Source organism: Nannospalax galili, unplaced genomic scaffold (assembly GCF_000622305.1).
Source record: "Nannospalax galili isolate Female #2095 unplaced genomic scaffold, S.galili_v1.0 scaffold945, whole genome shotgun sequence".
In the NCBI taxonomy this organism is placed as follows: domain Eukaryota; kingdom Metazoa; phylum Chordata; class Mammalia; order Rodentia; family Spalacidae; genus Nannospalax; species Nannospalax galili.
This window is the reverse complement of record NW_008352650.1, coordinates 483,934-497,404: the sequence shown is the minus strand read 5'-3', so window position 1 is coordinate 497,404 and position 13,471 is coordinate 483,934. Positions and strand designations below refer to the sequence as shown.

General features: G+C 52.1%; 1 protein-coding gene across 6 annotated transcripts in view; it reads left to right on the top strand.

Moving 5' to 3' along the window:
* Positions 1-13,471, top strand: part of Cyth1 (cytohesin 1) — a 94,246-nt gene that overhangs the window by 46,369 nt on the left and 34,406 nt on the right. The window contains exon 1 of one of the 6 annotated variants that reach the window (XM_017802347.2): positions 1,652-1,775. The exons of 1 other annotated variant lie outside the window; for it this stretch is intronic. Coding sequence is in view for 3 of the 5 variants with exons in the window: in XM_029554358.1 (XP_029410218.1) it covers positions 2,118-2,148 (31 nt within the window). In the remaining 2 variants the exon portion in view is untranslated. Of the gene's footprint in view, positions 1-1,651; positions 1,776-1,951; positions 2,149-5,146; positions 5,369-10,479; positions 10,553-13,471 lie in introns of those variants that run through there. 4 more of the 6 variants (XM_029554358.1, XM_008849646.3, XM_017802345.2 and 1 more) reach the window with 4 other exon arrangements.

Here is a 13,471-nt window from a genome sequence, read left to right as displayed (position 1 = left end):
GGCTCTCTTGGGAGGTGAGGGTGGGAGGATCAAAGTTAAGGTGAGTTCAAGGTCAGCCTGAACTCCAGGAAATGCTCTAAAACAAGTGAAAGACAGAGAAACAGCAGAGCAGGAGCTCTGAGTAATTCAGACTTTTCTTCGAAGAAGAGATACTTGTGGCTGTGGACTCACGAGCCGGACAAGCGGACCCAGGCTTGTACGCCATTCCGGCATTCCGGCACTCAGGGCTGAGGCAGAAGGGTTGTGAGTCAGACTCCAGTCTGGGCTATATGGTGAAGCCCTGTCTCAAAAAAAACAAAAGCACACAAACACGATAACAAAAAATGGCCAAAATATTTAAAATTTGAATATCACTTCAGTCATTAGGGGATGCAAATGAAAACCATGCTGAGGGTCACCCCCCCAGTGAGGAAGGGTGTCATCAGCAGGCAGAGCACTGTGCTGCTAGGATGCAGAGGAGGGGGCCGTACGCTGCTGATGGGGGATGAGCAGTCACCATGGAAAACAGCATGGCGATTCCTTTGAAAAAAAAACAGGAAAACAGGTTTGCCTTGTGCTCCAGCTGTCCATTTGTGAATGTATATCCAAAGGAAGTAAAATCGGCACCTTAAAGAGCTGTCAGGTCCCCCTTGTTCACTGTGGCACTATTCACAGAAGCCAAGACACGTAGTCAGGTGTCCTCAACACATAAATGGATAAAAGAAAATACTGTGTATAAAGGTGTGGAATATTATTCAGCCCTTAAAAAGAACAACCCAGAGGCTGGAGAGGTGACTCAGAGGTTAAGTGCTCTGGCTACTCTTGGTTCCCAGCACCCATGTGGTGGCCAACAGCCATCCATAACTGGTAGCTGCAGGGCATCTGACGCCTTTTCTGACCTCTTCTGACGTTGTACAAACGTGGTGCACTTACATGCAGGCAAAACACTCATACATATAAAAGAAATCAAAAGGTTTTTAGAACAGTTCTGTTATTTGTGGGAACATATATGAAATTTGAGAGCGTTATGTTCCTGAAATAAGCTGGCTGGATACTGTCCGTTTTGATCATATGGAAGCTAAAAGTATCTGTAGAAGTTGGAATGATGATCACTAGAGGCAAGGAGGGTCGGGGGGGGGGGATAGATGGTGGGGCGGGGTCCTAGTGTCACACCACATAGTAGGGTGAGTGTAGTTCATCTTGACATTTTATTTTGTTGTTTTAAACGTGTGTGAGAGAGCGAGGGGGCAGAGGGGGAACATGCCACACCACAGGGCACGTGTGGAGGGCAGAGGACAACTTTATGGAGTCAGTTCTCTCCTTCCACGTTTGTGTGAGTCCAGGGATCAAACTCAGGTCACCAGGCGTGTGAGGCAAGCACTGTGCTCGCTGAGCTACCTCGCGGGCCAGGCGTTCTGTCATGAGAGGAGTCCCCGATAGAAAGAAATGGAACATATTTAAAGAGAGGGAGATGTGTTTATCTCCCTGATGTAAGATTGTACATCGTGTATGGAATTACCACCCGCAGTGCTTTTGTGCCTGTTAAAACTCAAGCAGCCAGTCTGGGGTGGTGCTTGGCCCTGTGTTGACTGGGAGTCTGGCCCTTGAGGTTGTCGTCTCCGCCCTGCCTTCTGCTTTCGGCGTGTGACCTCATAACGTGCTGTGACTGCGACCTGAGTCATTCTTTTGGGAAACATGGTGTTTTCTCATTGTGAGAGGACCAGAGGTTTCAGTGATTCAGCTCTAAGAAAGAATGTGAAGATGAAGAGGGTCGCAGCCTACTACATCTGCACTTGGTGAGTGTGGGGAGCGGAGGCTGCTGCCCAGCTGGGCTGTCAGCCTGGGGAGGAGCTGGTTAACGTGCTGGAAGGTGCTTGAGCTTGACTTGAGGAACTGGGCGCGGCCTTGACTGCAGCAACGCCCATGGAGGCTGCGGGCTGATTGGCTGGGCCGGCCATTGCCCTGGCAGTCCTGGAAGCCGTGCTGAGCTGTCTTAGTGACTGGACAGCTCCCCCCACAGGTGTTCCCAGCCCCACCCAGCCGTGGAGCAGGAAACTTTGCTCTGGGTTAGAGTTAGCCTCTGCTCTTTGGAGGCAGAGCTCAGCCAGCCAGCTTGTCCTGTCCTGAGAAGCCACACGATGGTCCTTAAAGAAGGCGAAGGGGAGGATGGTGAGTCCCAGCCCCCGGCTGAACCCTGGCAGCCTAAGGAGGATGGGGTGGCATCCTGAGGGTCCCTTTGGACCCATCTGTGAGCTCCAGCTTTACTTGGTAGGATTGTCAGGCTCTGACCTTTACCTTGCTTTTTACAGGAGAATAATTCTGTGTGTGTGTGTGTGTGTGTGTGTGTGTGTGTGTGTGTGAGAGAGAGAGAGAGAGAGAGAGAGAAGGAGAGAGAGAAGGAGAGATCTGAGATGGGATGGCAAGTCATTCACAGGTCCCTTCCAGCTTTCGCTTTACCTCGAGCTCTGCTCAGGCCGGCAGATGGCCCTTGGTGGCTCTCAGCCTCCTGCTGTCCGTCTTCCTGTGTCTGAGGTGTACACTACAGTGAACTGAGCTGGAAAGTGGCCCTGTCGTGTGTCCCGGTGAACAGTACCTGCACGTCTTAGCTAAAGCAGAGCTGAAGAATAGGTTAATTTGGCCTTCCTCTTTGGACATCGGGTGGCACTGGGTGCCGACTCTTTGAAGCCGTGAGACGCTGCATGGCGTCTGTTGTGCATCCCTCCTCTTCCCCCGACCCACTCTGTAAATAGTGGAGCTGAGCAAGAGGCGAGACTCAGGCAGCCCCCTTCCCCGAGCTTGCCCAGACCGCAGCACTTTAGCCATGCCCGCTGCGGCTGTGTAGAACACTGCTTTTGCTTTTGAAGAAGAGGACAGTGACAGGGCTTAATGCTAGGTCAGGGGTGAAGTGCCCACCGGGAAGTTTAAGTTTTATCTTTGAAAGTGAGTCCATGCTAGCCCAGGTGTTGTGTTCCAAAGGGAGCAGTTTTTTGATTTTGTTTTTGTTTATGTTTTGAGACAGGGCTTCACTGTGCAGCCCTAGGTAGCCTGGAACTTTCTGTGTAGACCAGCCTGGCCCTGAACTCACAGTTCCTGCCTCTGCCTCCCAAGTGCTGGGATTAAAGGTGTGTACCACCAGGCCTGACTCCAGAGAGGACGCTGAGTGAATGCTGCGATGGGAGCCTGCCTGACCACTGTCTGCTACGGACATCTTTGTGATTGCTTGCCGCTGGTTCTGTGCTCAGCTTCACACCCAACCAGAAGGTGTGGTGTAGGCTCTTTAAGCTCTAAGCCAGGAGGGTCATATGTGGTTGCTGTAGACTCCAGAGTCCAACAGTGCCTGCCCTGTGTGTGTGGTGATCCCAGCTGGAGTGATGGGGCAGGGGCAGGGCTTGAGAGGCAGAATGCAGAGACCAGATCAACTTTGCTGACTGAGTAGCCCTGAAGAGCGGGTGCCTCCACTTTCCAAATCCCCCCTGGGCTTTTCCTCCAGCTAGCTGTTTGGGGCAGAAGGGTAGGAGCATTGCCCTTTTAACCACTGCGTAAGTGGATGTCCTGAGGCGTGGTCACAGGAGGCAGGATGGCATTCAGCAGAAAGAAGGGAACTAGTGGAGTTTCCTGTGGTAAGCCCCTAAGATCCCTGGGAAGAGCAGCGTATTTCTCACAGGGCTGCTGCTGCGTGTGGCCTGGCCAGGGGTGAGAGTCTTCGGACGGACAGATGCAGTCTCTGGGGTCCTTGTTGCTCTACGTTCTCCCTCCAGGACCACATGCTCACCTGAGTGAGAACTGCCCAGCATCACATGCTCACCTGAGTGAGAACTGCCCAGCATCACATGCTCACCTGAGTGAGAACTTCCCAGCATCACATGCTCACCTGAGTGAGAACTGCCCAGCATCACATGCTCACCTGAGTGAGAACTGCCCAGCATCACATGCTCACCTGAGTGAGAACTGCCCAGCATCACATGCTCACCTGAGTGAGAACTGCCCAGCATCACATGCTCACCTGAGTGAGAACTGCCCAGCATCACATGCTCACCTGAGTGAGAACTTCCCAGCATCACATGCTCACCTGAGTGAGAACTGCCCAGCATCACATGCTCACCTGAGTGAGAACTGCCCAGCATCACATGCTCACCTGAGTGAGAACTGCCAACACAATTAACGGAGAGCTGTTTGATTAGTTTCCTGTAGATGAGTTATCTGAGCTTGTCTTTTTAGTGTGTAATCCCCCTTGATTTGCCACTAAGTTCTCTTGCGGTGTCTGCCTGTCCCAGTGTATCCTGGGCCCCAACCGGTGGTATGCCCACCACGCTCAGGCCCTTAGCTTTCTCGAGACTCGCCATTCCCACAGATTCTCCACTTGGGAATCGATTGTTGTTAAGTCCTGGCTCAGGGGCCGACTCCTCTGCAGCATCTCAGCATGCTGGTGGTGCCCATAGTCGCTGTGCTGGCTTGCTGCTGCCACAGGCTTACCCGCCTCTCCACATTGGCGGGGCTGGCACTGGAGCTATTTAAGTCCCAGCTCTAAGCACAGGCTGCGCCTAGAGCAGATGCTCAGCAAGTGCTGGCTAAATGGATCTGTACATTTCAGTAGGAGAAGAAATCGATGAAGACCAGCCAGAGACCAGGAGTGTGAACCGGGCTGTCGGCAGCGAAGCTGTACCTCATCCACAAGCTGGCAGGAGCAGTTCACAGAGAATATGCAGTTCAGAGCTGAGTTTGGTTGTCAAGTTTGTAAGAACTGGATGCGGAAAAGCATGTGAAGCCATGAGGTGCTACATGGGTATAAAATGGTATTATTCATAGGAAAACACGCATGTCAAATAGAGTTAAGTGTAGCACCTCTCCAGTGGGACACTGGATTTTCAGGTGGCAGCCATAAGTCCTGTTCCCTCACTGCATCCCTGGTGACCTGTGGCCTGGTTTTGAACAAACTGCTGAGGCGTCTTAGTGGGGAGACCCGAGGTGCTAAAGCTATGGGTGAGCACCCACAGATACTTCTCGTCCCTTCATCCGGAATGAGTTTGTGTTTTGCAGAGAGACACGTGGTTCCATCTTTATTTTTAAGCAGGAACGTTTGGCAGTGTACGATACACACATCAGAGCAAGAAGTCTGTGTCACCATCTGCCGTGACAATGTTGATTGGTCTTAATCCGACTTGAGCGTTGCAGGCCTCCCTGCTGAGGCCACCAGCCAGAGCGCACATGCACATGGTGGCCGGTCTTTCTTAGTGAAGAGGGAGGATGGAAACCAGGGTTAGGTTCTGTACCTCTGAGAGCGGCTGACCTTTATCCACCACCAGAGGCTTTCTGTTGCTTTCCAAGTTTTCTCTTCCTGCGGAACATGGATGTGTATGCTGGCTGCAGATGGTCGGGACCCACCATCCAGGTAGGCGGGAGGTTTAGGGAAGGCAACAGGTGGAATTATATTAGGTTCAGTGCTGGTGGAAAGAAAAGCAGGCTCATGTCTGGGCTATCCGCAGCCCTGTTTGGACTGCAGAGTTGTCAGTGGAGGTGAGGGCAAAGCTGGGTGCTGCAGGCAGAGAGAAAGTGGGGTGGAGTGGCATGCTTCAGCGTCCAACCGGTCCTCCTGGAGGCTCAGAGGGGCTTCCTGAAATCGGGAGGGGAGACTGCATTTAGTTTCCTACTGGCTTCGTAAAATACGGGGAGTTAGACCTGGAAATATCTGGAGCTTCCACCTCTCGTTTTTTCTTTGGACCTTGACAGCCTCCCAAAACAACTTAACTGAACACAGTGTTCTAGTGTCTGCTCTGTCATCTGTCTTCTGCTCTGCTGTGATTCCTTTTAGAAAAGGGCTCTGGTGAATGCTGCTTCTCCCGCCCACCCTCCCAGGGTGTTCAGCCTTGGGGAGTTCATGTGGTTCCCCACAGAGCTAGGGTGTCACTAGCCACAGCACAGTCAGACCTCCAGAGCCAGGAAGAGCCTTTGCAATTTTCCAGCCCAGTCCTGGTCAACTCTAAAGTAACAGCCATGCCTTGGCTCCAGGGAAAACTGAGCCCCAGTCAGATAGGAATACGCAGATCTGCCCCTGCTGCTGTGACCCTCTTGTCTGGAAGGCCACTAGTACCTTTTGTTTCTCCTGACTAAACATAATAGGCTAGGGGAGCTGCGGGGGCAGGAAATCAAGCCCTGCTGCCCTGCAGATGGCCTGATGTGGAAGGACCCACCCAGCATGTCCCTTCCTTTCTTGAGAAAATAAGGAAGTGTGTTTGCCTTGGCTGTGTGTCCCTCCATGCAGAGGGATCCTGGGTGTTCAACTTCTGACCGCAAGAAGATCCTGTGAGCTTCTTTTGGGTCAGTGGCTGCTCTGAGCCCTCTTCTTGATGCTAAGCCTCTCTCCCTGTGTTTTCTGGTGAGAGTCAGGATTCTGAACAGTAAATCCAGATAAAGGCCACCAGTGCCACCGCAGCAGCGCCAGGCAGCCCCTCTGAGAGCAGCCCCTGAGAATATGCTGCTAGGTAGGGCAGAGCTGAACCCCGCCTGCAGCACTGTTCCAGCACCTGCAAGAGGAGGAGGTGCTGGGAGGCTCAGGCCTCTGTGGCTGACGTCCAGTCTTGGCCTACTGCTGGGCAGCAGTGGCTGTGATGGGGTCAGCAGCTGGGCCTGCCCTGGACTCGGGAGCGGGGGGCTGCGCTCAGTGTCTTCATCGCTCCCCCTAGGCTTCAGCACCGCCCTTGAGCCAGGACTCTGCTTTGAAGAGTCTATGTCTGGCATGTCCTGTGAGACAAGAGTAGTGACAGCTTTCCTCTCGAAACCTTCAGGTCCTTGTTGGAAAAGCTTCTACTTTTACTGGAGTCGGGAAGCATTGAGTGTAAGGAACAGAGTAGAATCTCAGGCTCCGGGAGCAGGAGATGGAGAACCTGAGACTGACCAGAGGCCTTGTGCTCACTGAGCTCTTTAGTGCCCAGGGTACAAGGGGCTCGGTGCCTTGTGTGTCGAGAGAGCCTGTGGGCAGCACTGAGCATCCATCAGAGCTGAGGGCACGGTGTCTGCACCATCCTCATCAGAAGTTATCAAAGCAGTCGGTGGCTGGGTCTCCTTCCACTTGCACTTTGCAGAGGTCACTTTAGCCCCAGCCGTCCTGTGCAGCCCCAGCCGCCCTGTGCCTGAGACGCAGGGAGCAGCGTGTCAGCAGGCATGTTTGCAGAGCTGGTGCCGGTGAGGGGTAAGGGTGGTGGTGGTGCCCCAGCACGGCAGGGGAGAGGGCACCGTCTCTTAACCACTCCAGGAGCTTTGCCCGCGTGGGGCCAAGGCCTGGTTCTGGTCTTTTCCTCCCTGCACTGGAAGACCTCCAGGCCCTTCTCTCCCCAGGCGCCTCCCTGCCGCTGCTTGCTCTTCCGGAGGATCTCTCTCTTTAGCTCGGCTAAACAGTAGAACCAACTGTCTGTCCAGTGAAAGGCGCCAGCCGACTCCAGCTTGCCTTCCAGACTTTTCCACTTGGGCGGCCCTTCTGCCTCTGTTCTCCACTCTTGGCCTGGGCGTTCTTTCCTTCCTGACAAACCCTGAGGCTCAGCTTCCATCTTGGCTGTTATGTGGAACAATTTGACTGATGTCTGTCACTGTTTTCTGCCCTCCAGCCCACCCCACCTTTATGGTCCACCCTCAGGAAGCAGTGGTGCCTAACTGAGGGCAGAGCCCCATCGCAGGAACTTCGTGTCTTCGACAAGCACTGAACCGGGTGCCTGGTTTATATGCAGCAAGTTTCTCTGTTTTTAAGGACAGTTTCTCTGTTGGATTATTACTCTGAGAAAGTAATGTCTTAAAAACTCCATTTTCTGTGTGGGATTCCTGTTCTATGAACAGATTTTTTCCTCTTGAGTTTTTTCTGATACTGTGATTTCCTAAACTTGGTTGTGCGGTCATGCATTTTGGCATCTGAAGGACAGCTTTGGGTGCTGTTTGCAGCCTTTCCCTGACTTTCTGGTCTGCAGGCTTCATTTGTGCCTAGAATAGAGCTCAGACGGGCTTTTGCTGACAGCTGCCTCTGACATGGGTTCCAGACAAAGCTGCCCAGTTCACAGCTGTCAATAAACCCAGCAGTGGATCCTCTCTGTGTGCATTCTGGAACTGGCCACAGCCCGCAGAGCCATAATGATTCTTGTGTGTCATGGCTGAGTAGGTGTGGGAAGGGACAGGTTAGGATTCTCTTACCGGGGTCTTTCATTCCCTGGAGTATGTGTGCATTTGTATAAAAATCAATACTGTTGGGGCTGGAGAGAGGGCTCAGCAGTTAAAGAGCACCAGGTTTGATTCCCAGCATCTACATGGTGGCTGGCAACCGTCTGTAACTCCAGTTTCAGGGGATCCGACGCCCTCTTCTGGCCGCCGTAGGCATTGCACAACATGGTGTACTTACATACATGCAGGCAATACACTCATGCACATAAAAATAAAATAAATAAAAAGTTTGAAGAATTAATGCTGTTACCTCAACAAAGTGGATATAGATAACCCTTGGGATTATGAAAAGAGCTGTAGAAATAAATATTCAGAGTGAGCTATCACTTAGAGGCAAGTGCTTCATTTTGTGCACACACAAGTGCCCTAGGAACAGGGTGGCACATAACCAGATGGTGACTTGTATGATGAGACAGACCTGGAAAGACTGAGCTGAGATGGCCTTCAGATGAGGGCTAGTGCACACAGGTTGAGCAGCAGGTGGCCCTGGGTGATCAGGGAGTGCTCCCTGTGGGAGGTGGGCCTCTAAACAAGAAGAAAGCAGGGAAGACTGGACTCACCAGGTCTGACTGAGCTTAGACCTCTGGACGTGAGAGCCAAGGAGACAGGAACCCCCAGATGTGCCCAGGTAGAACCCTGTACCCATATTTTGTTGGAAACTTATGGCCTTTTGTAGCTTAAGGCAAAAATTTTGTGGTTTTAGGATTTGGTTTTTTGTATACTAAATATGATTATTTTAAAGTAGAATTGCTACTTGGACACTAAATTGCTCATATGATGACTCTTTGGGAAAAGACACTGGTTGGAGTGCAGAGCAAAGTATGCAGGCCGGTCTGGGGACACTGCTGTGATGATGAGGTCTATCCACATTCTCCAACTAGGCTGAACCCTGAGATAGAGGACTCTGGGAGGTAGGTCTGTGTGTGGGGGGGGGTGCCTTCTGTCAGTGGGTCCCTCGTGCAAGAGGCCAAAGAGGCCTGGGGTGGGGTTCCCCTTTGCTAGGTATCTGGAGTCCCTGTTGGTAACCAGGATAGTGCTGTCCCAGGGGACTTTTGGCAATGTCTGGAAACGTTCATACCTGATTGGGAGAGGGGTGCTGTTGGCTTTGAGTGAAAATTGGCCACAGGTACTTACTCCCACCCTGTGTTTGGCTGCTCAGCTTTTGTCTTCTGGATGCTCTACATACCCCAGGACACAGGGATGCCACCCCCACCACAAACTAGTACACTCCAAGAGGCCATAGGGCCCAGGCTGAAGAACTTGGGTCTAGTACAGGATACGTTTTCTGTTTTCCCTGCTTGCTGGTTTGCTACTTGTGTAACGACCTCCTGCCTCTTCCCTTTGTGGTCAAGCAGTGCCATGTCTGTAGTCAGTCACCTTGTAGCCCTTCAACACTAGGCCTGAACCTGTGAAATTTGTACCTTGGGACCTGGGGTCCCAGTTGGCATGCTTGTCAGGTACCCTTGGTGACTCTCACACCCCCTGAGGTCTCAGAGCCCATGCTTGCTCGGGGGCTGTAGCTGTGTTTCTTGTTACCCCAGGATCAGCCTGCCCAGCTCTGCTGCCTGAGGTGCCAGCATGCACACCCAGGGGAGAATTGTCCTCTGATAAAAAGGCCACAGCATCCCCATGTGGTGGCATGGGTCATCCAGGGCTGGGTCTTGGAGGATGCTGTGTCTCCAGATTCTCCTGGATGGTGTGTGGGAAGAGCAGGTTGGCCTGGTGCAGGATTGGCATGAGGACTGAGGTTACACCACGTGGGTGGCAGGTGTCTGCCCCCAGGTCCAGTCTCTTGTTTGATTGAAAGGGCATCTTAAGTAGGGGTTAACCTGCTTGGTGGGGAGGGGGACAGGACGTGGAGAGCAGCCATGGAGCTTTGCTTCTAAGGGAAAGAAGCAGGCAAGTGCAGCCTATGAGCAAATGCTGGTGGCGCCTCCCCTCCCCCGGGAGGCCAGGGAGGGTTAGTAGGAGGGGCAGTGTGATTGCATTCATGGCAGTGAGCCTGCAAGGAGCAGTGTGCACACGGAGTGTCAGCTGCTGCTGCAGCTCCATACACCCATCCCCATCCCCCGTGCTGCACCAGCCTTCCCCACCAGGCTCCGCTCACTCCCGCCCGCTGTTTGGCTGCTTAGCTTTTGTCTCCTCTGGACGCCTCTTCCCCTGCCCTTGTGTGCTGGCACACACATGCCGTCCTTGCTCCAGCTCTCCCTTCACCCAGAACTGGGAGAGCTTGGGGGAGCCTGGGCCTGTGGGGTTGCTGTACAGAGCCACCATGGCCTCTGACGTGGAGAACTGCGGACCGGCAGAGGCTTTGATGTTGCTGCCCAGAGCTTGACAGAACCCTGGGTGCTGCGAGAGAAGGAACACATCGCCGGTAAGAGGCCGGGTGGATGGCTCATGGAGCGGGTCTGCAGCTTCCCTTGTTCTGCGTTTCTGTGGCCTCTCCCACCCCCCTCAGCCCGCAACCTGCAGCCGGGAGCAGGAGCTGACGTGCGCCGCGGATTCTGCATGTCTGTCTTGGGTTCCCAGCCTCTGCTTGCTCCTCTCAGGGATTTTCCGAGGTGTCTATGGATAGGTACCCTGGCATTCGTTGTCATTTCTTCTTGACCTGGGACTTAGGAACCAGCCAATAACCGATTCCCAGGATCTGGCCTTCCCTGGTGAGGTTAAAAATAGAGTGGCAGAAAGCCAGGGGCAAATTCGTGGCCAATCTGCCCTCCAGATCTGCCCCGACTCAGGGTTCTGTTAACTGGGGCTTTGAACTTTCTAGGAAGGGGCAGCCTTTGCAATAGTGGTACTCACAGAAAGTAGTAGGCGTCTGATTTGACCCTGGGTTCTTTCCAGCTGCAAGACAAGGGAGAGTGCTTAAGCACACAGAAAAATCCAAGGGTGCACACAGGACTGGCATGCAAACAGGACAAGGTGAAGTGACAGAGTGACTTCTGAAAACCCCATCGTGCTTCTGTTTGGATGTAGAGGGGGTGTGGTGGCCCAGCTGTGCAGTCCTGACGGTGACTGCAGCTGGCAGGCACCAGAGTAGCAGTACTTTACCGAGAAGACAGTGTCCCCTACCTCAGAGGAGGTGTGAGCCAGAGGATCCAGGTCTCTGGTGGGGCAGCTGGAGAGTTTCTTATTCCAAGAGCAAGGGACCAATGCTGGTCTCCCAAGGCTCCAAAGGATGCTTGGTTGCCCAGCGTCCCCGGCTCTGCTCAGCCGGGGATCCTTGAGACAGGAACCACGTAGAGGCAGGCTTTGGAAGCCTGGTGCTGAAGAGACACGCTGTGTGAGGCCTAGCTGCTAGTGCCCATCAGGTGCTAAGAAAAGGTAAGGTCCCCTAATGAAGATCTCTATCTCTCAGTTGTCAGATAATAACTTAAAAAAAAAATAAAACACATTTGAGGCCTAGCTGCTAGTGCCCATCAGGTGCTAAGAAAAGGTAAGGTCCCCTAATGAAGATCTCTATCTCTCAGTTGTCAGATAATAACTTAAAAAAAAATAAAACACATTTTTAGGATAAAATTTGATGACTTAGTTCCTGTTACTACCTTGAAATTTGACTTCATTTCTCTTTAGTTAGATGCTTAAATCAAAACCTGTAAACTCAGTCTTGAGTTCTAGGATTTACTATCTGAGAAGTGTTGATGCTTTTCTTAGATAGTAGAATCTCTTCCTTTTACACGACAGTTCTTGGAGCTTTTAAAATGTACATTCTCTCACTTAGAAGGTATCCCCACTGCATGGCTCTCTACACATGAGGAAACTAGCCAGAGGAGAGGTTGTGTTTTGCCCAAGGTCGCAGAGAAGTCTGTGAAGGCCAGTGTCTGGACTCCTCCCTCCCTCCTCTCCCTGGGCAGTGTCGCCTCTGAACTTACCAGGCAAAGGCTGAGGCAGAGGCCCGTGTTAGAGTTGTCATCAGAGAAGCCATCCCTAGGGTTTGAGGACAGGACCAAAATCTTCCTCAAATGCAGAATGTGGCAATAAAATCTTTAATGACTTCTAGGCAGAGAAATGGGTACTTTTTGCCTGGAAGGAATGTAAACTAGAATGTCTGAGCATCCATGTTGGCAGTGTGCCGGTCCAGCTCCACCGAATGTTATCCGTGCTAGCTGCGTAGAGTTTAACTGGTTCTGGTCCTGTTAGTCCAAGTGCCTTTGAAACTTCTATGCTGCAGGAGGACGCTGACCCACATTGCTCTCTGAAAAAGCCAAACCATAGTGTTTTGGAAAAGGGTCTTAAACAGAATCGAGAAATTAGAATACTGCCATTAAACTTCTGTTTATTTTAAATTATGGTAAAATCTGTAGGACATAGAACTTACTGTCCTCGCCATTTTAAGCACACAGTTGAGTGGTGGCGAACTGTTTAAATAATTGTGTCTCCATCCTCAAAGCTGTGCAGTCTACAAGACTGTCACTCTCTCACACTAACCACCACCTCACCCCACCTCAGTCCCCAGCAGTGCCCCACTCTGTGCCGCTGACTATGACTCTAGGAACCTCAGTGAGGGGATCTCACAGTGTTGTCTTGTGACTGGCTATTTCAGCGGGCGTGTTGCGGGGTTTATCCAGGCTGTAGTGTGTGTCAAAACTTTTAAAGCCCTGATAGTGCATTTAATTTTAGGGAGGATTGCTCAGTAGGAAGGAAGGAACGTTTGACTCGGTAGGTGAAGGAAACGTGATTGGTTCTCCAAAGCTGACAGGCTTCCTATAGAGGTGTGATGGGGACTCAGCCCACCCGCTGCCGGCACCAAGTGTATCACTGAGTCCTGACTCTGGTCACACCCCTTTCTTGTGCCTTCATCCTGGGATCTGATCACAGGCCTTGAGACTTAAGGTTTTCTGTGTACCCTTGAGTAACCACCACAGCTTTGTTTTCCATCCTTTTTCTGCCTTTACCTGGAAGATGCTCAGAACTGGGCTGTATCCTTAGTCCTGTCTTAGTGACCCAACTTCATGTGTTTGTGAATGAAGAATTTTGGGTAAGTTGGAGACGACTGTTCTGAGGGAGGAGAGAAAACAGATTCTCCCAAGCCAGTGTAGCAATGAACTGCAAGAACTTGGTCAAGTCTTTGCATGCGCAGCTGCTTTCCTCCATGCCAGTCTGTCCTGCACTCCTGGAAGGCCTGGTAAGCACTACCCCTACCTGCAGTTTTTGACACACAAGTCATAGGACTTAGGACTGGGCCTGTTTCCCTGTTAAGATGTGGAAGCTGTGATGCACTCAGAGTCCCCCCCCCAGGAAGCAGTCTGTCCACTCCCTGTGTGCTGTGGGGTGCATACAGATGAGGTCGCTT